Source organism: Annulohypoxylon maeteangense (assembly GCF_022496945.1).
Source record: "Annulohypoxylon maeteangense strain CBS 123835 unplaced genomic scaffold GGS22scaffold_24, whole genome shotgun sequence".
Classification (NCBI taxonomy): Eukaryota; Fungi; Ascomycota; class Sordariomycetes; order Xylariales; family Hypoxylaceae; genus Annulohypoxylon; species Annulohypoxylon maeteangense.
In genome coordinates this window covers 363,845-385,097 of record NW_025953271.1, presented here as the reverse complement: position 1 = coordinate 385,097, position 21,253 = coordinate 363,845, and the positions used below count along the sequence as shown (strand labels likewise).

General features: G+C 45.5%; 7 protein-coding genes across 7 annotated transcripts; 4 read left to right on the top strand and 3 right to left on the bottom strand.

Moving 5' to 3' along the window:
• The first annotated feature begins 11 nt into the window (after window positions 1–11).
• On the top strand, window positions 12–1,189 carry GGS22DRAFT_174566 (vacuolar ATPase). Its single transcript, XM_047963116.1, has 5 exons — window positions 12–215; window positions 285–323; window positions 405–447; window positions 518–618; window positions 699–1,189. The coding sequence occupies exons 1-5, from the start codon at window positions 213–215 to the stop codon at window positions 858–860; spliced, it is 348 nt and encodes a 115-aa protein (XP_047814538.1). The 5' UTR covers window positions 12–212; the 3' UTR covers window positions 861–1,189.
• Window positions 1,063–3,160, bottom strand: GGS22DRAFT_82208 (DUF1716-domain-containing protein). Its single transcript, XM_047968191.1, has 3 exons — window positions 3,051–3,160; window positions 2,940–2,988; window positions 1,063–2,872 (listed from the first exon to the last, which is right to left on the bottom strand). The coding sequence occupies exons 1-3, from the start codon at window positions 3,075–3,077 to the stop codon at window positions 1,200–1,202; spliced, it is 1,749 nt and encodes a 582-aa protein (XP_047814537.1). The 5' UTR covers window positions 3,078–3,160; the 3' UTR covers window positions 1,063–1,199.
• Window positions 3,161–3,417: 257 nt separating this feature from the next.
• On the top strand, window positions 3,418–5,259 carry GGS22DRAFT_174561 (phosphoglycerate mutase-like protein). The gene is made up of 3 exons (XM_047963115.1): window positions 3,418–3,736; window positions 3,801–4,010; window positions 4,073–5,259. Exons 1-3 carry the CDS (start codon window positions 3,682–3,684, stop codon window positions 4,528–4,530), a joined length of 723 nt encoding a protein of 240 aa, XP_047814536.1. The 5' UTR covers window positions 3,418–3,681; the 3' UTR covers window positions 4,531–5,259.
• A 419-nt stretch (window positions 5,260–5,678) lies between these two features.
• On the top strand, window positions 5,679–7,371 carry GGS22DRAFT_193076 (glycoside hydrolase family 76 protein; the record flags this gene model as incomplete). Its single annotated transcript, XM_047965342.1, has 5 exons — window positions 5,679–5,766; window positions 5,838–5,958; window positions 6,039–6,397; window positions 6,498–6,739; window positions 6,817–7,371. The coding sequence occupies 5 exons, from the start codon at window positions 5,679–5,681 to the stop codon at window positions 7,369–7,371; spliced, it is 1,365 nt and encodes a 454-aa protein (XP_047814535.1).
• A 1,124-nt stretch (window positions 7,372–8,495) lies between these two features.
• On the bottom strand, window positions 8,496–9,455 carry GGS22DRAFT_174554 (uncharacterized protein). The gene has a single exon (XM_047963114.1). It carries the CDS (start codon window positions 9,225–9,227, stop codon window positions 8,628–8,630), a length of 600 nt encoding a protein of 199 aa, XP_047814534.1. The 5' UTR covers window positions 9,228–9,455; the 3' UTR covers window positions 8,496–8,627.
• A 711-nt stretch (window positions 9,456–10,166) lies between these two features.
• Window positions 10,167–11,426, top strand: GGS22DRAFT_82154 (NAD(P)-binding protein). Its single transcript, XM_047968190.1, has one exon. The coding sequence runs from the start codon at window positions 10,250–10,252 to the stop codon at window positions 11,303–11,305; it is 1,056 nt and encodes a 351-aa protein (XP_047814533.1). The 5' UTR covers window positions 10,167–10,249; the 3' UTR covers window positions 11,306–11,426.
• Window positions 11,427–14,096: 2,670 nt separating this feature from the next.
• Window positions 14,097–16,543, bottom strand: GGS22DRAFT_82113 (glycoside hydrolase family 2 protein). Its single transcript, XM_047968189.1, has 8 exons — window positions 16,331–16,543; window positions 15,804–16,272; window positions 15,668–15,747; window positions 15,496–15,565; window positions 15,277–15,439; window positions 14,802–15,222; window positions 14,327–14,751; window positions 14,097–14,270 (listed from the first exon to the last, which is right to left on the bottom strand). Exons 1-8 carry the CDS (start codon window positions 16,406–16,408, stop codon window positions 14,111–14,113), a joined length of 1,866 nt encoding a protein of 621 aa, XP_047814532.1. The 5' UTR covers window positions 16,409–16,543; the 3' UTR covers window positions 14,097–14,110.
• Between the last annotated feature and the right edge of the window lie 4,710 nt (window positions 16,544–21,253).

Sequence of the window (21,253 nt, the reverse complement as noted above, 5' to 3'; positions counted from 1 at the left end):
GCCTGTGACCTTGGTCAGTGATGGTTGATAGCTCTAGTATCGTACCTACCTATCTCCTACTAAAACCAACCCTCTTACAACGTCTTCGACCTATCACAATTGTTCTTTGTTTGCGACATCATACGCCAGTCACGAACCTGACAGCCATCAATATCATTCCCCTTTCGCCTAAATCGATTTATACATAAGCCAGACTTCTGTAAAATAACAGGATGGTATGAATATACAGTCAACAGTACTAATATAAGTAGATGCAATCAGCTAACAATGCTTCACTAACACAGTCGGCCCAAAACTCGGCAGGCATCCAGACCCTACTCGATGTACGCAATCGCCCAGCCTACAATGCCTTGGGCTAGGCACAGGAGATTTTTGGCGAATAGATATAGCTGACAAGTATATAGGCTGAGAGGGAAGCTTCCAAGATAGTCCAAAAAGCCCGGGAATGTTAGTCTCACACCTCTGCCAATCTACAATGGCGGCTCGTCGATTTATTTACTTACCTATCGCCTCATAGTCCGAACCAAAAGAGTACGAGAGGCACGAGACGAGGCCAAGAAAGAGATAGAAGCCTATCGCAAATCGAAAGACGATGAGTTCAAGAAATTCGAGGCCGAGGTACGAGTTCAGCATATGGCATTCAAGCAAAACCATCTCCCTCGAGATACATGCGCTAACCGCTATACATTAAACTACAGCATACCCAAGGCAACAAGCAAGCCGAAGACGAGGCTAACAAGGAGGCCGATGCCAAGATCCAGGAGATCCATGCCGCTGGCAAGAAGAGCCAGTCTAAAGTTGTCGTGGACCTACTAGATGCCGTATTCGAAGTAAAGCCAGTCCCACCCGAGAAGGCATAAATATACGTCGTCCACCTAAAGAAATAGCCCACGTCTGGGAATACATTGAGAGGGAGAACTGGCATGTTATACCGCGACAGGTATTCGTGCCAAAGGGGTTCGAATCGTATTACGTATTATTTAGTACTGTCTCCAGTACTGCAATTGCCAAATGTCTTGAAGGAAACATCAAAACAAGGGGAGTTGTTCGGTTCCGCTAGCTGCAAGAAGCTTGTCTTGTCTGTTCATAGAAGACATCTGAGGTATCCAGGAATGCCGCGCTAAGAAGCCAGTACGATACGCATTATTTATCAATTGATTCATCTCGAAGCTAGAACCTATGCTATCTACTCGTCTAGATTACTGAAGGAATTTCACTAGCGTTGAAAGCATCTCCTTGAGATCCCATGGATCCTTGTCCGGGTTCTGGGCTTCGATCCCTTTGATCTGTTCTTGTAATGTGTTCCTGATAGCATCGAATGTCTCGTCGTGGTCTGCTAGAAGTTTGCGAATTGTCTTCTTCGCCCCGTTGTCCTCTGCGATCAGCCAAGCTAGTATAACGTCTATCGTTTGTAGACAGAACAAACCAGCATCGAGTCGTCGTAAAAACCACTCGCTTTCTTGAGATTGCAACCAGTCACGATCTGCAGTCCTCTTCTCTTCTTCAATTTCCTCTTCCACCTCGTTCATCCGCGTTGCATAGTCCCTCCTTATTTTAATTAGCTTCGTCGTCTTCTCATAATCCTTCTCAACGAACTTCGCTAACGCTCGGATTCGCTCGTCCGAGTCGGCGGGTAATAGTCGTAACAAAGACCCAAATATACTAATTAGAAGCTCCATAGTAGCCCTGTCATTCTTCTTCTTCATAAACAGGGTGAAAAGGACCTTTAGTCCGCCATCCTTAACGACTTTCTGACACACCTCAACTCCTGCTGCGCCGGAACCCCCTACGGCGTGAGTGAGGAGTCGTAATGCAGAGGCCTTACTCTTGTTCCCATCCTTCAGCATCAACAAGCATAGCTCAGGGCCGTCGGCCTCCACAAATTTGGTTTTGCCTTCCGGTTCGTCTGCAAGAGATGTCAAAGCTTCGAACAAGTTCTCCATGTATTCCTCTTCGTACCCCCCCTTTTCAGGGTCACGTCTTCGATAGGCTGACGAGAGTTGGAGAAGAATCTCCATAGCGTCTAAGCCAGCTAGCCTCCTTCGGGTTTGGGGAGAGTCCTGCATCAGGATTGCGAGAATCTCGGCCACGTACTGCTTATTTTGACTGAACTTGGTCTCCTTAGCTTGTACCCGTCGTAACAACCACTTAAGCAACTTGTCGTTCTCCGCAAATTTCTCTTTTGTCGCCGTCCTACCGCTGCATAGGTTCTCTATTATACCTAGAGCATAATAGACACCCTTCTGGTCGGACTCTTCCTTCTCATCAAACCTCTCGAAATTCGAGACCAGTAACCCCAACAGATCATCTTCCAGAAGGGCATCGGCAAGAGTGTCCCACTGCTCCTCATCAGCCACAACTTCCTCGTCCGTCAGTTCATTGATAACTTCCACAGCATCGATTGCGATATCCGTGTTTTCGTGCGCCAATAGACTAACTAAGCTCGCGACGCTACCCAACTTCACGAATAGGGTGTAAAGTTCTGGTTGCTCGGACAATATAGATAAGCTTCTGATCTCCTGGTCTAGATGGTTCTCGCTATCGGCAAATTTCTCAGGATCGTTCTCGTATTTAGCGCGTAGCTCCGCATTCTTATTTATACATTTCTCGAAATTGATCGCGGTCTTCCGTAACCATGCGTTGTCGAATTTGATAGGTTGTTGGTCATTAGCAGGATCAAGCGCGTCGATATAGTCAAGCGCGTCTTCCTCCTGTGCAGTCAGTCCGCTACCTCCAAATTCGTCCTCCTCGTCAGGTGGGAGCGAAGGCCCTGCCTCGGTATCGTCGTCATCCACGTCTACTATTTCTTCAACACTCGCGTGACGACTGCTAGACCCGTTCGATGTTAGACGGGCAGACTTGTAAATTTCATCTGAGAAATGACAGATGTAAGTTGGTGTGAGCCTGAAGGTTGAACTAAGAGGGAGGAGAAAGCATACTGGGATCGCGAAGGGGTTCTAGCTTGCGCTTGCTACCGGCGCCAGATGCCTAGGTACGTAATAATTAGTGAAAGCTGGGGGAATACGATTAATGTGCGGGATCGGACCAACCTTGAAAAGGTCATCTATGTTAGCCATATTGCAAGTACAAGAGGATCTTAAAGAAGAATCATGAAACGTTTATGTGAGCATGTGGTAAAGATCGTAGATGTTATTGATAGTAATAAATTCGCAACGTTAAAAACATCCATGATAGGCCTAATTTTAAGGTTCTAGACATAAGCGTCGTACTTGCCTAGGCCGCTAGGCGGTGGGTACTCACTCAGAGCAAAAGTCACGTATCCCCACAGTGGGATGAACTAGGTAAGAACTACCTACAGGTAGGTACGTATAATATGGATACAATAGCAGCGACTCGCTACCTACTACTAGGTACTAGGTATTATCCTATCGGTGTTTTTTGGTCAGCAACAACTTCAACGGCTTCAATTATTCAACCATCTTCCATTCAACAGTAAGCAATTGTGGTCTTTGTTCAAGTTTGCTCAATCTTCTTGTATTGTCTCCCCCCCTAGTATACTAGGTAGAAACTTATTCCATATTTTCGAGTAATGAGCGTTGCTAGCTCCCATCACCGTATCGTTCTACTCGTCTTTTCATTTATGAGACCTACCTACCTGGTAAGAACTTTGAATAGACTCAGTACAGACCTTGTTTAGAATTAGATATTCTCTCCTTCGAAATGCCTCCAACCCTTATACTTGTTCGTCATGCTCAAGCTCGTCATAATGCAGAATGTAAGCCAATTATGATAGGACCCTATTTTATCAACTTAGAAGCCTTAATTCTGATTTCATCTAGCGAATTTTGAAATCCCAGATCCGAATTTGACCGAGGAGGGACATAAACAATGCGCAGACCTCCGACAAAGTCTCGTAAAGCATCCATTAGCCCAACAAGCTGAGCTCATACTAGTTTCTCCCTTGCGTAGGACAATACAGACTGCTTTGAGATCCGTCGACTGGCTCGTAGAGAAAGGTGTCGGGATAGAAGCCGATGCGGACTGGCAAGGTAGGTCCATGTTCTAATATTGTACCCCAAAGCCACAGCCACATTCTAACAGATCTCGATAGAAAACTCGCCCAAGCCGTGTGACACCGGAAGCCCTATTCGTAAACTTATCCAGGAGTTTCCCATGGTTGACTTTTCAAAAGTAGATCCCGTGTTTCCGGATAAGACATCGCCAGCGGCAAGCCACTATCACTTCACCAAGGCAGCCATCCTGCTTCGCGCTCAATCGGCCCTGAAGAAATTGTACGAGCGTCCGGAGGAGGTTATTGTTGTCGTCTCTCACTCAGCTTTCTTGCGGCTAGCTGTCTCTGGCTACTGGTACTTCAATGCCGACTATCGTATCTTTGACTTTGCGCCAATGGATGAGCCTGGAGACCTATACCGACTTGAACAGCACAAGTCTACTAAGGAGACAGGAGGAGGACTCTCCCGGAGTTGGATTGATCCCATAGTGTTAGGCTCAGACCTGCCAGAAGAGGATCCGGACGCGGTTAGGCAAGGGGACGAGCGGGGTTATTAAGACGGCATTTTAGCTGCCGTTCTTGAAAAGCAATTATTACCTAGGTACCTAGGTCCTACATACTACCCAGATAGGTAGGCTTAATGCCGACTGGCCAAGTCGTAACGAAAGTGAGGATGGTGGCGGTAGTGGTACCAACACTAACTCTTTGAGTCTTTCTCTTATTACCTCACTTCTTAAGGCTTGAAAATGATCGTAGCATGGATCAAGCAAAAGGTCTCGCGGCGCATTTATTATTCTCCATCTCCATATTGCTGTGCCGCCGAAGTTCCTGACAAAAAAAAAACTAACTACCAGGGTCTAGGGCTTACTCGGTGGGTTCCCCAAATAGGTAGGCAGGTAAGATACAACCAACAACTTGAGCGGAAATGAATATTTGAGGCAGTGCAGTCAAGCCCCCATCCGAATGCCTACCTTCATTGGTATCGATGAAACAACTCATTTTGCGATTTTACGAGGTTTCGGCTAATTTGACAGTTTGGATACAGAAGGCATTCGCTGTGAATCGGCTCTAAAGGTAGAAAAGGTCAAAAAAGGCTCGTCTTAATATTAATAGGCAACAGCTTTCGCGCTGACATGGCACAGCCTCAACTGTTGATGAGATGAGAATGTGGACTACAACCCCATTGGATCAGGTCACATACGAGATCTGCAACATCCCGAACGTAACATTGAGATCTAAATATCAGTCGCATATGTAGACTAGTTTGTTAGCAGCTATCCCTCGCAGATCGGCGGATTTTGATTTATTTATTGGTTGCTGACAATGCACGGTCAGGCCGCCAGCTCCGACATCAGATGAGTGGTAAAGGACTTAACATCTCTCTAGCATACCGTACTGATGCTCATGCTAGGTCTTCAAACGCTTGGCAATCATGTTGGTTCGTTGCGGCTGTCGGCTGGCATCATCCTTCAATGGACCTGATGGTTTGTACATATGCCCAAGTGACCCCTACGTGCGGTTAGACATGGGAAACAGAGGTACATATCTTACAACTAACCCATCATTTGTCAATTTGCCTTATTATTACATACTTAGAAGTATTATGAAACTTGTCTTCTTAACTCCGTGTCCTAAACTTTACCAATCTCTAGGCTTCGTAGGACGGTCAGCTCATTGGCAAAGTTGCTCGACCTAAGTCGCAAATATGCTGCCCGCTACTCAGCGGCTCCATCTGCTATGGCTCGCGCCGGCAGTCGTTCTCGGGGCGCTCGAGGTTGATCTGGATTCTCCAGGTACGTGGTTTTCAGTTCTCAGTGCCTTAGATTAAAAGCCACAAGAGGTTCCCGAACTTAAACTCCCTTAGATTCTATCAAAGCCGCAGCGAAACAGGTCGCGTACGACTTGATGACATACTATCACGGCAATGAGTCCGGTCACGTACCGGGTATCTTGCCGGGGCCACCACCGGATGGAGACTACTACTGGTTTGCGCCTCTTTCCCTACCATCGTCCCGATCCAACAAAAGAAGGAAAGCGATTCACTAACGGCAGCTCCTATGACAAGGTGGCAAGGTGGCGCGCTATGGGGTACGATGATAGACTACTGGCACTACACGGGTGACGAAACGTACAACGATGTCACATTCAACGCGATGCAGTTCCAGGTAGGCGAGAACCGGGATTACGCGCCGAGCAACTGGACTCTATCGCTTGGAAACGATGACCAATCGTTTTGGGGAATGTCGGCGATGCTAGCGGCCGAGGTCAACTTCCGCGACGCCCCGGCCGGTGAACCGCAGTGGCTCGCGCTAGCCCAGGGCGTATGGAATGAGCAGGCTGCTCCGGATCATCACGACGACGAATGCGGTGGCGGACTGAGGTGGCAGATATTTTCGACTAACAAGGGTTACGATTATAAAAACAGTGAGGACCTCCCCTTTTCGGTATCAAGATGGGAAAAGGAGGGATTAAGGGGTGGAATTGAAGAACGCCGGGGCATGATGTCGCTGACTGGGGCAAACAGCTATCGCAAACGGGTGTTTCTTCAATATAGGAGCTCGCCTGGCCCGATATACGAGAAATGAGACGTACGCGAACTGGGCAACCAAAACGTTTGATTGGATCATGGGCGTTCATTATATCGACAAGGACTGGAACGTATTCGACGGTGGCCACGTACCTTATAACTGTACAGACATCAACCGCCAGCAATACTCTTATAATGCCGCTATCCTACTATCGGGCGCCGCGTACATGTACGACTACGTAAGTCCTCACCCCAATCCCACCCTGTGTCGCAAATAAGGGTAAATAGAAACACTAACGATTCGACCCAAATGAAGACAAACCAAAGCAAAGAATGGGAAGACCGAATCACCGGACTCCTTGACGGCATGGAACGTATCTTCTTCGTGAACGGCACCCTCTACGAGCCTTCCTGTGAAGCTGGCGTGTGCTCGACCGACATGCTGAGTTTCAAGGGGTACGTGCACCGGTGGCTCGCCGTCTCCACGCAAGTAGCCCCCTTTACCAAGGACCGCATCACGAAGCTTCTACGCTCGAGCGCCGAGATGGCCGTCAAACAGTGCACGGGCGGTGCCAATGGCCGACAGTGCGGCTTCCACTGGACCACGGGCGTATACGATGGCAAGACCGGTGCAGGTCAGCAAATGAACGTTCTAGGCGCGCTGTCGAGCTTGCTAGTGAATGATGCGAAGGTTCCCGTGACGAACTCAACAGGTGGTACGAGTATAGGCGACCCGAATGCCGGATCCAACTCCCCGAGTCTACCCGAGGCCGCCCCCATTACGGTGGGGGATAGAGCCGGCGCGGGGATAGTTACTGCACTTGTGCTTGGTACTATTTCCATTGGGGCCATGTGGATGGCATTAGACTGATTCTTTTTTATATCGCAAAATTCGGGTTTATCAGGGGAGTTGTGTACATATCTTATGTTTATATGTTCTATTTTAGCGTATCGATGCAAAAGCCTTTGTCTCGATGCGGGTATGAAAACAAACAGTTAAATACCTATATATATACCTAGTATATATCAGCATCAAAGGGGCCGTGTACACAGGACCATCCAAGTGAATGGCAAGACGAGAGGGAATAATTCTGATCGTGAAGCTTAAGTTCATTTGATAATCAAGCCTCGAAGTTTATATTAATAGTGTCTATTCTTGGCGCTTGAAATAAGTTGGCAGATGAAGATGTCGAGGTACCGAACATCAAATCCACAAATTTACTAATATTACCTACTCAGACAGCTTATCTAGGTACCTACCTAGTAGGTAATAACTGCGTAGTATTGAATAGAAATAAAAGGGGGGAAGTCGGTATCTAATAGCATATTCAATCATACCAAGTACAAGGATGTAAAAGATATGAAAGTCAAAAAGATGGGAAGGGGGGAGGTTCTGGAATAGGATGGCTCGGTCAGTCTGCAGGAGGGTACTCACTTCTAGTTATCTATTGATTCCTCAGTTCCCTACTTAGAATACAGACATTATTAGCTCCTAACCCTCATTCACAGTGGCAAGATATTGGCAATTAAATTTGGGGTGCGCCGGATTCGAACCCCTTACTCTCTAGTTTAGCTACGCGATGATTTAGTGGTGCCTGTTATAATGTCAGCGTTTTGATGGTCAAGTAGTGTTTCCAGTTGACCAAGCCATCCTATTCCGGTGACAGAATCTCTTACAATTTGATAATATATGTCTAAGGCTGTGGATTGCCTTGGTTGCCTAACAGTAGTGATGTGGTCCAAGCTTTGAATGCATCGACGACATAGCACACGAGCCCAGGCTTTCTTCCAGCACACACCACCCTCACACGAGTAACGATATCTCGTCGCTTTAGAAATACACACTCCTCTCCTGCTAGAATTGAAGTCAATATAATGGCAGCTAAGCTCCATAAGCATTACTAGTCGCTGCACGTTTCCATTATCTTACACTCCCCTTTTCCTTTTCTCCCATGAATTTGATCATCATGTCTATTACCATTTGATTAAACTCGATTTGTTGAAAAGGCGGATTTATTACGATTATCCCTTCATTAATAACTACCGTAAACAGTAACAACTTAACAATATTCCTGGCTTCCATACTTATAGAATTCAATGACGATTACCTTTATCAGGATCATCCACTCACAACATAGCCACGCCCGCCACAATACCGACTGCCATACCCATAGCACTCTTCACAACACCCGTCGACATGGCGGCCGCACCCTGTGACACACTAGTAGATGCGGCTCCCTGAGAGTTCCCAGCTGAGGAAGATGATTCGCCATTCGAGCCGGCGCTACCGGTAGCACTCGTTTCCAGGGATGTCGTAGTCGGTGCTGGTGTGATGGTATTAACAGATGACGAAGAGTCTGCTATGTCAGAGGTAGGCGTAGAAGTGGCCGCAGAAGAAGACCCTGCCGAGGAGGTCGCGGTTGAGCTGGCGGTTGCGGAAACGGTTGCGGCAGCGCCAAAATTCGGTAAGTAGCTAGGCGAGTAGGATGCAGTACCCGAGTAGGCGGCACAACCCGGGACAGTCGTCTTAGGTGGCGCACGGCCGCCACCACAGTCGAGAAAAGCGCAGATCTCCCCGGTATCCGGGACGTACCAGATAAGGCTCGCGCCGCCATACGCAATAGTTTTAGACGAAACACAGCCTGACAGATCTGTCCTAGCTACGGCTTGCCCTGCGAGAAGAGTGACCAAAATAGCCGTTGAGGCTTTCAAGCTGTTGGCGAGCATGATGAGATGGATTTGGTTATGAAGGCGATCGACAATGTATTACACCAACCAAAAAACACGGGATGGTAGAATGAACGAATGGACAGCAGCCTTTATCTATTAGGGCAACCACGAAAGGAAGGATTTACGTTAGGAAGAAGATCAAATCAGACAAGTTCAGCAGAACAAGAGGAAAGATATTATCATTATTTCTTTTTAGCGTAATTTCGCCGCCTCCATGCACGGTCCTTTGCCCCTGATCAAGGTACCTAGAGAGCTAGCAGCCTAGGACCTAGGCTAGTCTTAGACGGGAGCTATCCATGATAGTACGTCCAATGAGAAGCTCAGTTAGAAATTGCGGCTGAAACGGCGAAATATTAAGAAATAATTTAAGAATAGGTACTTACAAGTTACCAAGTAAATTTCTACACTCCTGAATCATGATCTTTTACGTGAACCTCGCAATAAGTAGCACAACAGTCGAATTGATTTCTAAGGAACGAAATTGAATGAAGTTCAACTTTCGTCTTTACCTAGGTACCTATATACCCAAGGTATGTATATATGTTCAGCTCACAAGCGTAAGTTAGCAGTAGGTACATAGGCACAGGTACCTAGTATGAGAAAAAGAAACATTGAACTGCCTACAGGTAAGATAAGAGTTTGTAATTGGTCAAATCAAAATGCGTACCGATCCGTCGTACATGCCTTACTAGTCTCTACCTACCTAGGTACGTATATATTAAGGGATTACAAATCAAGGTCCGGACCGTAGCACCTAAGTATTTCAAACGCTCCCCCTTTTTGGAGCACGGTCCAATCAAATCAACTCAAACAAGACAATTGTGATGTAACCTGCAATACACGTCGACGCTCGGGGAATTTAAATCCCGCTATAATACATCTAATAGTATCCTCAGGTGGCCATATTACCTACGTATGTCATGCTAATCAGGTACTCCTAGACAGAGAAGTACCATCCAGATCAAGATTTAAGATCAAGAATTTCAACGTAACATACAATCACAACTTCGTCACTTAAAATGACTTCAGGGAAGAAGGCTTTTATTGTTGGACCTGGCTTCATTGGTTGGAACGTACTAGACCTGTTAGTCAAGGAGAATTACGTTGTCACAGGTTACGTCAGGAGGCAAGCCCACGCGGATCAGATCAAGGCTTCAGGGGCTACTGACGCGGTTCTGGGAGACCTAAATGATAAGAATTTGATCACGGACCATGCCGTATCTCATGATATAATCATCCACACAGCTACCGCCGACCATCTTCCAAGCGTGGATGCAATACTAGATGCTGTCCAGCAGCGACATGAAAAAGGACTCAGCACGATCTTCATACACACCTCTGGAACGTCTGTACTAGGCGATGGCGCGAAAGGGAGTTACAAATCTGACAAGATTTATCACGATAGCATGATATCAGAGGTAGACTCTGTTCCGGACAATGCGCCACATCGTCAGATCGACCTTGCCATTGTCAGATCTCGGGAGCGGTTTTCAGGGAAGGCCAAGATCGCAATCATTATCCCGCCGCTCATATATGGTTTCAATCCGAATCATGGACGACTCACGATCCAGATCCCAACTCTCACTCGGTATGCTATTAAACATGGTTATGCAGGATATATAGGCGCCGGCCTCGCTGTTGAGAGCAATATTCATGTACTCGATTTAGCGAGGGCGTACATGGTGCTACTACATCATCTGGAATCTACGCCAGCGGGAAGTCCGGATATTCTGGAAAACCCGTACTACTTTACCGAGACTACAGGCGACAAGGAACCAAGCTGGAAGGACGTTGCGGCGCTCATCGGTGCAGAGCTCCACAAGGCCGGGCATATCTCGAACCCGGAACCGCAGACAATCCCGCCCGAGAACTATGACGACTTATTCGGGAGTTATACGGCTCCTGTCATTGGTCTTAATAGTCGTAGTCGCGCTGTGCGCCTGCGCGGGCTGGGGTGGAAACCTGTGGAAAAGAGCTGGGCCGAGAGCTATGCTCAGGATGAACTCCCCTTCATTCTTAATGAAGAGTCAGATCGCCACGCCTTTAACGGTTACAAAGGGGCTGTGGCTAGTTGAATACTAGGTAGGCTTGGATGAAGGCAAATCTGCGCGTTTACCGACGCCATATCTACATGTAACTACCGGTAAACCAATTGATAGAAGTTAGATACGGTTTGAACTTAGATGCTTTACGTAACGACTATTTCCTCTAAACCCCTGGATTTAAATCGACCCAATCGACCATATTGAGGTAGTTAATTGTTTAAGGTATGGTCTATAAGAACACAGTCATGCCTTGAAAGAAATATTGATATCCCAAAGAACCTAATACTGGCACTGTCTCGTGACTTCCCTAGACGCTATCCCTCGAAAGCACGGGGAGGAATTGTTAGTAAACTAAATTCACAGTATTAAAAGTTCATATAATATCAATACACCTTGCTTGTGATTGTCTGACAGCACTGTAGGAGGCAATAGTCTCTTTGTACAGTGACTATGATAACAATAAGGACAATGCTTTTTACCCAAGTAGGTACAATAGATTTGTTCAAGGTAATTTTTACAAAGTCAGACTATTTATTTGACTATTTAGAGCTCCTATTGCTTCTCAGCTATGACCACATTTAGACCTGGCAAGTTTATTCTATTTCCTTATTTTCTTCCCATATTGCGGTTTGATATGGCGACAAAGGCTTCCTATCAAAAGCCGTCGACTTCCGATCCCGTTAAACGTTATTCTAACACACTCCAGTACCAAGATGACGAAGTTAATTGCGTCGGTTTCGCATGAGCTTGAACTTGCAAAAGACCAAGTACATAAACTTACGGAACGTAACAATGAGCTCCAGAGAGAGATTGCCAGGTTTAAGCTAGAGAGGAACAGACTTGCCTTACCCACGATCAGCCCTTCGCCGCCCCTATCACAGCAATCTATCGCCGAGAAACATTACCTTTCTTCTACAAAGGCGTCACGTAATCGATGTCTGCAGCAATCTCAGGAAACTAAAAGTCCAGACAAGCAAGAGTTTGTGATTGTTGGATCAAAAAGATATAAGTACCAAGATGGGAAATTGCGACATGTCATCAATATTAAAGATGAAAAGCCGCATTTTATGCACCAAACGGATTCGTCGTGGAGAAGAAACGTCGAACGCCTCGATCGGTACTATTCGTACTATTCGTACTCAAAATATCAAAAATCGGGTACTCCTGGGTTAGACATGATAGATGAAGACGAGCCTACAGAAGAACCCGAAGACAAGCCTGCTGAGGAGCCTGCCGAGGAGCCTGTCGAGGATCCCGTCGAGAAGTCCATCCAAGAGCTGATTTCAGAGAAGTCCGAGCTAAAGCGAGATGTCGAATCCCGCCTCTCTTATGCACCAATCCGGAGTGAAGCTGTCTATAATTTCTTAAGCCGATCTTTACGCCTCGCCCAAGAGATATTTTATGAGGGGTCTAAGAAGTATATTCCCGATTTGAATGTGGAATATGACGGGCCACACGAAGTAAGGTTCGGCTTGAGTGAGATGAGACATGCGTATTTCGGGAAATGGGGATTCCACAAAAGTATTGCAGGAAGATGGTACTCGAGTGATCAACTTTGGTTCATCATACGCTACATTACTAATATCCGTAATAAAGTGTGCCACTTTAGCGGCTACGGTGAACTTTGTACCGTCGAATCACTGGACAATGCAATAGAGTATGTTCAAGAGCTTGCTATAGTCTTCGGGGACGAGGCTAGGGCATTACAGGCGCGAGCCCTCCGAGACGAAATATACGAGGAGGCAGAGAAAGAATTGGAAAAGTTGGAATCGATGTGGCTATTTTCGCAGCTCCCTGGTGCACGACCATTCGAACGATACCAGGTATTTTCCTTTTGGAGTATACTTACTTCCAGGGGTAAAGGCGAATTGGTAACTCGCATAGCACTCGACTGGGCGCAACAACAACCGGATTTGACATCCAGGGAAGCATATTGGCCACCGCCGTATATTTCAGAGTACAAAGACCTTCTAGAAAATTGGTCCGATCAATTATAAATTACTCCCATTACTCCCGCTCTTCATAATTTGAAGTCGAATCACGGCATATATCGAGAATGTATGGGCGTAGTAGGGGCATGTTTCAAGTTAATAGGTGATGTTTTATCATTTTTACCATGTTTTGCTGTATAAGACGACTGCAATCCGTCTAATCTTCTACTAACCAACGTATGTAGGCGCCTACCTAGGTAGATAATCCCATTTCCCTTGTTTTTTCAGCGGAAACTTGCCGCAATCCTTATTCTTTTAACATATATTTATAGGTAGTAGGTACCTATTAGGTTAAGTAGGCACACAACACGGATGACGACCCTGATGACAAAACAGATCTGTTTTTGGTTTAGGTACTAGGCAGCAAATAGTGGTCATGTATAACCCCAAGATACGAAGTATTTCGAGTCATAAAAAATTCTACTTTGGGGTCATAGTCCCTGACTGTAGAACACCGTAGACACCGGGGGGGAGGGGCGTCTAATTTAATTTAATTTCTTGGTGATTCATTGTTACAACAATGTTTGTGATAATCCTGCTTTACCTAGCATGGTGGATTGTGTAGGTAACAATCATTACTAGCTCAGGTCCAATGCCTCTCTCGCTCGGTGTCCTGGGGATAACATAAATGGTAAAAGTTCGTATCTAATACTGGTCCGTGGTTAAAAGCGTTGGCATGGTCCTTTAATCTTGCAGTCAATGGTTACCATATAAGAGAAACATATGCAGAAAATATGACAGATTAAGAGATTGCTCTTCTCTCGGATTTATATCCATCATTTCATTAAAGAATACGCAAGAAATTATGACTGTGTAACATATATGTGCGCCTATACACCCGTATTTACAAGGCCATTCTCCTTTTTGGTGCCTTGCCACCCCTAGTTGCAGCTGCGTCGTAGAGGGCTTCGATATCCGACCGCCACTGATTTTTGTCAGTGCGCTGTATTCGGCGATCGTAAGTGAGGAACCCATTGACTTCTCCCTCAACATCTGTAGTTTGGCTTTGGTAATGTTAGCTACGGCTCATGGTTTTATTAAAATGGGAAGATCAGCTTACGTCCACACGGCGGCCGAGCAAGCGTATCTTTCGATCTGATCGCGCAGCTCGCTCAGCAAGAGATGACCGCGATAGTTGTAGGCATCGAGATCTAGGTCGATTTCGTAAGTCTGATTGATCGAAAGGAAAGCATCTTTTACTTTCCACAGGTGGTCCGCGGAAACGTTGTGGCCTATCCCACCAAACTCGCCTTGGATGGCAATTCGCTGGTTGTCGTAAGGAGTAGAAGCAATGGAATAGAACGGGGTTCCACATTGTGGGTTTGCGTAGTGGTGGTTGTCATGCCAATCGCCGGCTCCATGATCATTCCATCCCGTCGTGGCGTCGACAAATCTTGTGGGATCCAACTCTTTGACACGGGTGGTGATATTGAATTCGGGGTAATAGTCATCGGAAATTTGACCCCATCCTTCATTATAAATAACCTATTTAATGTGAGCCTCCAAACAATTCGTATTTCATAATGGTTACTTACCCAGGTATAAATACTTGGATAATTCCTGTGTTGCTTGACGAGAATGTCCAGCTGACGTTCCCAGTCAGCTTGCTGATCGGCGTCAGGCTTTCGCAGAGGCATAGACGGCATATCCTGAATGAGCAACAACCCCAGTTGGTCGCAGGCCTGGTAGAAGAGAGCATTTTCTACTTTAATGTGCTTTCGAAGCATATTGAGCCCTAAATCCTTTAAAACCTTCAGATCGTAGACCATAGCCTCCCGGTTAGGTGGGGTGTAAATGCCATCAGGCCAGAAACCCTGGTCGAGTGTGCCGAATTGGAAGATAAATTCACCGTTAATCAGCGGACGCTTCACACCTTCCACCTCACCAATAGAGAATGTTCGAAATCCTGTATAAGAATTCACAATATCGTCTCCTAATTTGACGGTAAGGTTATAGCTATACGAACTATTAGTTTTGATCTATAGAATCATAGTGGAGGACTGTGCGTACAGCGTTGGCGAATCCGGGGACCATAGGTCTGGTGATTTTACGACGAAATCAAACGCCTGGTTCGCGATGCCCTTACCAGAACCCACAACCTTGCCGTCGCTGTCGATTACGGAGATGACAACAGGGTCAGAACCTTTGCAGGACGTCCCAACGGTAACATTGACTATAGAAGCAGGAGGTTAATATTAATAAAAATGGATACGACTTAAGGTAGTTTACCTTGTCCAGACATATCTGCGACAACGTCAAGTTGGGTGATGTGCGATTCGGGGACCGACTCGAGCCAAACCTTGGATAACACAATCAGTATAAGAGGCTCCTCCGTAGGTATCAATATCACGTTCCCAAGGAAGCGCTCTTGATGTAAGTCGATAGATTAATATGAACTCACTGTCTGCCAGATGCCCGTGCAGGGCGTGTAGAAGATGTGCGAAGGTGTACGAGTCTGTTTTCCAACAGGGTTCATATAACCTATGGTGGACAACAGTTAGTGCTAGGCTCTAATAAAAGCAATATGGTAATTATACCTTGGGCATCTGTGGGATCGAATACGAAAACGTGAAGAGTGTTTTCGCCGTTGGATGTGAGATATTTTGTAATGTCGAAGTTGAAATGCCAGTACCCGCCCGTATGCGTCCCGACGAGCTCTCCGTTGACGTAGACAGTCGCCTGATGATCCACGGCTTCGAAGTTCAGCAAGACCCTGTGACCATTCTGCACATATCCGTGAGGAACATGGAATCCGGTCGAATACCACGAATAGGTCTGGTTCATCTTCATTACGCCTGAAAGCGCGCTTTCAATGCACGACGGTACCATTATGTCCTGCTGGAAGCTGTGGCTTTCCGGTAAGGCTTCGCCTGGGTACGACGCCGTCTTCCACTTCCAGATTCCGTTTAAGCTTTGCCATTGAGACCGCTGTAGTTGCGGTCGCGGATACTCCGGCCAAGGATCAGTTCCTACCGAGTAAGTCCAATCAGTGTCGAGTGGAGGAGTCTACAAAGCGTAAGTTATTGGTTCCTCTTGCATAATTATCAGTCAAGAATGCGCTGACCTGAACTTCATATCCCAATGCTAAGTTACCCAGCATCGGGATTAGGGTTAGAAGACTCGTGAACAGATTGGTGCGCATCTTCGTTTACTTCCTCGCTACTGGCCTCTAACTCGGTGGAAGGGGGTTAGGGAAGCCACCAGGGGATATGGGTCGACGAGATGACTCGTGGTGATCGAAGTGGGATCTAACGGGACTGAGGAGACACTCGTCTGAGTCGATTGAATGGTCCGGAAGATCGACCGTGGTATAAATAGGCTTCCGAGGAAGCACGGCATGTCTACCGAGGCGCTTCACGTCAAAGCTACGCGCGAGCTATGGTAGGGATTCTCCGCATTGTGTCTAGATTGGAATGTTGCTCACCTTCCTAATCTTGATGATAAACAGCATCGAGTACCTTGGACACAAGTACATACTTGCATGGAACCACTTGGTCCAGGCAAACATAATAATAAACGAGAGACATGGTGACAATTTAGCGCCGTCACCGCTAAGTCAGAAAAGGCTTAGTATTCGTTCATACGACTTGTTAAGCTCCTTGTGCTGCAGCTGCAAGCACAGCTTGGCTCTTGCGTTCGTGCTGGTATGTACGAAAAGTTCTACATCCATGGATGGTGTAACAGCTGATCTAGCGAGGCTGTGTACGTTGTATGATAGTTGGGCGATCTTATATCGACCTTGTCAATCTCCTGTCGCTAAGCAGATCACTCTCTTGGGTCCCAAAGGTCGGTGACGGTCAGTGAGCGCCTGGTCGAGGGAGATCTTTGAACAGGGTCGGAACCTAGTAGTGACTTTCGGGACTTGGCCACATATTTCCGCGCCACCCCGGTAGGTACGTACAATGGCTCGTATGTATTGTACGGTACCTATTATCGTAGTTACATATGTAGGACAAGTAGCCATGCGGCGTACGGCACAACAGTGGCCAAGATATGCGGTCCTCGGTTAAAGTAAGGACGAGCTGGTGGAGATGAGATGCACTGCACCGTCTAGTAGAGGACGGTACATAAGGCGTACACAGGGCTTCCGCTCTCACCGGACTGCCGGGTCTCACTAGCGCGTAGGAAAAGGAAACGAGCAGAACGAGAATTCGACGACGGCCTTGGAACGTCAAAATAAGACAGAATACCTAAATGACTTAGCGGTCACGAGCGCCGCAAACTAAAAAGGACCGAATCTGATCTGCATTAGCTCTGATAGGCTCCATTATTCGTGCTTTGTACTTTGTGCTGCGTACGTTGGTGTTGCTGCTACTTCTGCCGCCATAAGCCTATCATGCAGGTGCCGCAGCATAAGGCTATCAAGCAACAGCAAGGTATGTATCTTGGAAATATCTTGGAAAACAACAACAGCTCATGGCGGATACGTCCCAAGACGGGGAAGAAAAGTATGGGGTTTGTGATCAAACACGTCCCCGATTGCCAAGTTGAATAGTTGACTAGAACCTCCTTACATGCAAGCTCGATAATGTGACCTGTTTTAGGTCGACTTGGCTGGGTAAACAATGACCTAAGAGATTATCAGGGCGTTGGCGGATACTAGAGAGAAGTTTGTATCAATGAATGAATCATCGTCACGACGAAAGCGGGGTCTATTCATCGAGACTCGACAGGGAATAAGTTGATAGGATTCCTAAGTTAAATTGCTCCGACATATCTAGACATCCTCATCCTTGTACCAACTACTATACTGTGTGTACAATACGTAGCTGACATGGCTGATAGATATAGGTAGGTAGGTAGGTATGTAAGTAGTTGATAGAGGCTTGCAAGGTGGGGGTCCAATTAATATTGAAGTTGAATTGGAGAAGTCCACGGCATACGTAGAGTGTTGAATTATAAAACCAAAACGAGAGACGGGAGCTAAGAACCTTAGGTAGGTAGGTACCTATTCTACTATGGTAAGTGCTGGTCCCGGGTCGGCAGTTTTAACAAGTGCTAATGTTAAAATAAGCTGCAAGTGGGGGAGAATAAGGAGGTTGGTAAGCAAATATTGGGGTTCCCCGTTAAAGTTACTTCTTAGAGTTAGTTCTCCAATCTATTCTACTACGTATGCGGGGTCCCCAACTTTTTTTTTTCTGCGCTGTACATGTATATTCATAGGTAGGTAGGCAGGTAGGTATAGTGTAGGTACATTTCCCTCCTAGCTTGTATTTTGTGGTTACATCCATAGGACTGTTACATGGAAATAGATCAACAATATTTGGCATACATCTACATATCCCTGATTCCCTCTGCCTATGTATGTGCCTTAGGTATGTAGATACACGATATCAAACTAGGTAATAGATCCGGTAGGTCAAGATCTCGTTAATTTCATGAGCGTGACGTGTAATTCTAGAACGGCCAAGAACCCGGGAAAACATTTCACGGCACGTGTATTATGTGGTGTAATAAAAACCGCCTTACAGCAAATTCCTCCACGACGGCTCACAACAACAACTTCCCAAGATGCCGGAAAAGCGCGGGGTCACGCGAATACTCCAATGCCATAGGTCAATTCCAAATTAAACATTCAAAAAGCACAAATGAGAAGGAATCTGATCATGCCAATCAGATGTAAAGCGTATAGCCGTCTCAATCTGGATTATATAATAATTATCACAAACAATATTTACCTTCAATTGCCCTAAATACTTTTATGTACGTATCAAATAACAATAGCAAATATCAAATAAAATTAATCGTCCATACGAGCCCACTAGGATCTTTTGTACTAGGCTCGAGTGTCAAAGTAACGTGGAGAATTTAGGTCCGCGACCGCATGGTGCTAAGACCGCATTCCCCACAACCTTGAAGCTTCTCCGCATCTGACAGCTTGTCATCGACTAAGGAAACGCCATGCCGAAGCTAAGGAGATTAAGATTGTGCAAACATTTGAGATAGAAACAGTACGTGCCTGATATCCTCGGCTATGTGAAAGATGCCAAACTTAATATTCGCTTAGACATCAAGAGTATTGTAAGTAATGATGGGAAAGGAAGAGAAGCATATCGCCGAGTTGATGGTAGGGCTAATAGAGAGGAGAAGGTACCATGACAATGTATTACCTAGGTAGGTACATGTAATTCTTCTCCATTTTCCCCCTAAAGCAATTGCTGCCGAATCACTACATCATGTAAGTAAATAAAGTATTCTTTTTGTCAAACTACATCATTCGGCCAATACCATTGTTCTTCGAAATGTCCGAACTCCTTCAGAATTATTCTTAAATACACATTGGAGAATGATGGGACAGTAGAAGTGTACCATTAACATCTTAAGATATATGCTTTCCTATAAAAATAATCAAATTTCATCCGTATTAAACGCCGGTACATACTTGGTATGTCCAAAGATTCAGCAAGATCTTCATGATTTATAAGCCTCATACTTCATAGGGCTGAATTGCGTGTTCATTGGGGAAATACCATGGATCATGTCAGCTGCCTTGGTAGAAACCATTCATTGGTTATTCGCTCGGATAGTGACCCGGGTAGGTACTAGGTTAGGTACCTAGGTAGGTATCCAACGTCCTGTCTGTCTTCTCTTTGCTAGCGATTCCATTTGTCTTTTTTTCCCTGAACTAAATCACTTAGGATAAGTACCTAGACTACAGTACGGTTTCGAAAAGTGAAATCACCTCGCGTGCTTGTTAGGTAGAGTTGAGGCAACTTCTAGGGATCGGTCGCGAGTAAAGAGGAATGGGCTATAATAGTCCAGTCTCATGTAAATCGATACTTCGATGATCGAGTAAACCTTTACCTACTAAGTACTAGGTAAGTGATGTAAAGATGAATAAAGGTGTCGCAGCTGATTGTAAGAGGGTGATACTCGCTATACACTAATAACGGTTATTATTATTTGCTTAATAGGCACCTTATTGATACCCCTATCCTCCTACTCATACCTACTAGGTAAGTAGATAGCTAGTAGTATAAAAAGATAGGTGGGAGGGAGCGCGCCGAATGTTACGAGCGAGCCCACCCAGGCTAAATTATCAAGAGGTTAAGTTGAAATGACGATAATTTAATTTCCATACAAACTGTCTCTATCCGCGACATAGTAAGTCGCGAATCGCATTTTCGAATCTGTCCAGTACACGTCTACGTGATGTTAGAAGAGTACAGTTATGTAAGTTAGATATATAACTATCGCTACTGTGTACTAAATAAGTAATAACTTACATAGAAGAAACTTGGTCTTTAATATCGAAGTAACCCAGCCATTTGTTAATACAGACAAGATTTGAGACGGAATCATGATATTAACGTCGGCGAGGCGAGATTGAACACGACCGAAAATGTAGCGATTAGCATGGGATATTTTGTGACGGCCTGAGAGGAGGCATCGACCAAGATAATGTGATAAATGCGTTGAATTAGGTAATAAATTAGATGAGGCTCACCTGTTCATGGCTTTCAGCAAAAATAATGATAAATATACCAAGATTACTTCACCTTCACCTTGTGTAAATACCTATTAACAATATTATGTGGTAGTCCCAAAGGTATTGTTATAAAATAGAAAAAATTATTAAGGTGATTGTAGCATCTATTGAGCAGTTAGAAAAATGCCTTGATCTCTTGTAACTTAGTGGATTGACCCACAATTGCTTATCTATGATAGGGCACTGGCTTGCTATTTCATTCCAATTTTCAAATAGGTACCCATGTACCATTAAAAATATTTAAAAAGTGTACACCAAACAAACTCATTAATCAAAGCCTTACCTTACCTTAGTACCTAGGTACCTATCAGGTAATATATTATAATAATATATGCATAATACCTACATAGGTACCTAGGTACTGATCCGGATTCATAACTCATTAAAGCCTTGATACTTAAATCTTTACTAGAACATCAACCACCCCACCTGTAACAAATAGTGGATCCTTTCTACCACAACATCACTTCTATCGATAAGAAATTCCAGTGAGCGGTC

Excerpts from the sequence above, each read along its gene's own strand:
- GGS22DRAFT_82154 (XM_047968190.1), top strand. The coding sequence starts at position 10,250 with ATGACTTCAGGGAAGAAGGCTTTTATTGTTGGACCTGGCTTCATTGGT.
- GGS22DRAFT_174561 (XM_047963115.1), top strand. The coding sequence starts at position 3,682 with ATGCCTCCAACCCTTATACTTGTTCGTCATGCTCAAGCTCGTCATAAT. Across the intron at positions 3,737-3,800 it reads AGCTCGTCATAATGCAGAAT|CGAATTTTGAAATCCCAGAT; the intron begins GTAAGCCAATTA and ends GATTTCATCTAG. Across the intron at positions 4,011-4,072 it reads AGCCGATGCGGACTGGCAAG|AAAACTCGCCCAAGCCGTGT; the intron begins GTAGGTCCATGT and ends AGATCTCGATAG.
- GGS22DRAFT_82208 (XM_047968191.1), bottom strand. The coding sequence starts at position 3,077 with ATGGCTAACATAGATGACCTTTTCAAG. Across the intron at positions 2,989-3,050 it reads ACATAGATGACCTTTTCAAG|GCATCTGGCGCCGGTAGCAA; the intron begins GTTGGTCCGATC and ends TTACGTACCTAG. Across the intron at positions 2,873-2,939 it reads AGAACCCCTTCGCGATCCCA|ATGAAATTTACAAGTCTGCC; the intron begins GTATGCTTTCTC and ends GTCATTTCTCAG.
- GGS22DRAFT_174566 (XM_047963116.1), top strand. Across the intron at positions 324-404 it reads GCATCCAGACCCTACTCGAT|GCTGAGAGGGAAGCTTCCAA; the intron begins GTACGCAATCGC and ends ACAAGTATATAG. Across the intron at positions 619-698 it reads TCAAGAAATTCGAGGCCGAG|CATACCCAAGGCAACAAGCA; the intron begins GTACGAGTTCAG and ends ATTAAACTACAG.
- GGS22DRAFT_174554 (XM_047963114.1), bottom strand. The coding sequence starts at position 9,227 with ATGCTCGCCAACAGCTTGAAAGCCTCAACGGCTATTTTGGTCACTCTT.
- GGS22DRAFT_82113 (XM_047968189.1), bottom strand. The coding sequence starts at position 16,408 with ATGCGCACCAATCTGTTCACGAGTCTTCTAACCCTAATCCCGATGCTG. Across the intron at positions 16,273-16,330 it reads CATTGGGATATGAAGTTCAG|ACTCCTCCACTCGACACTGA; the intron begins GTCAGCGCATTC and ends TACGCTTTGTAG. Across the intron at positions 15,440-15,495 it reads CGCAGATATGTCTGGACAAG|TCAATGTTACCGTTGGGACG; the intron begins GTAAACTACCTT and ends CTGCTTCTATAG.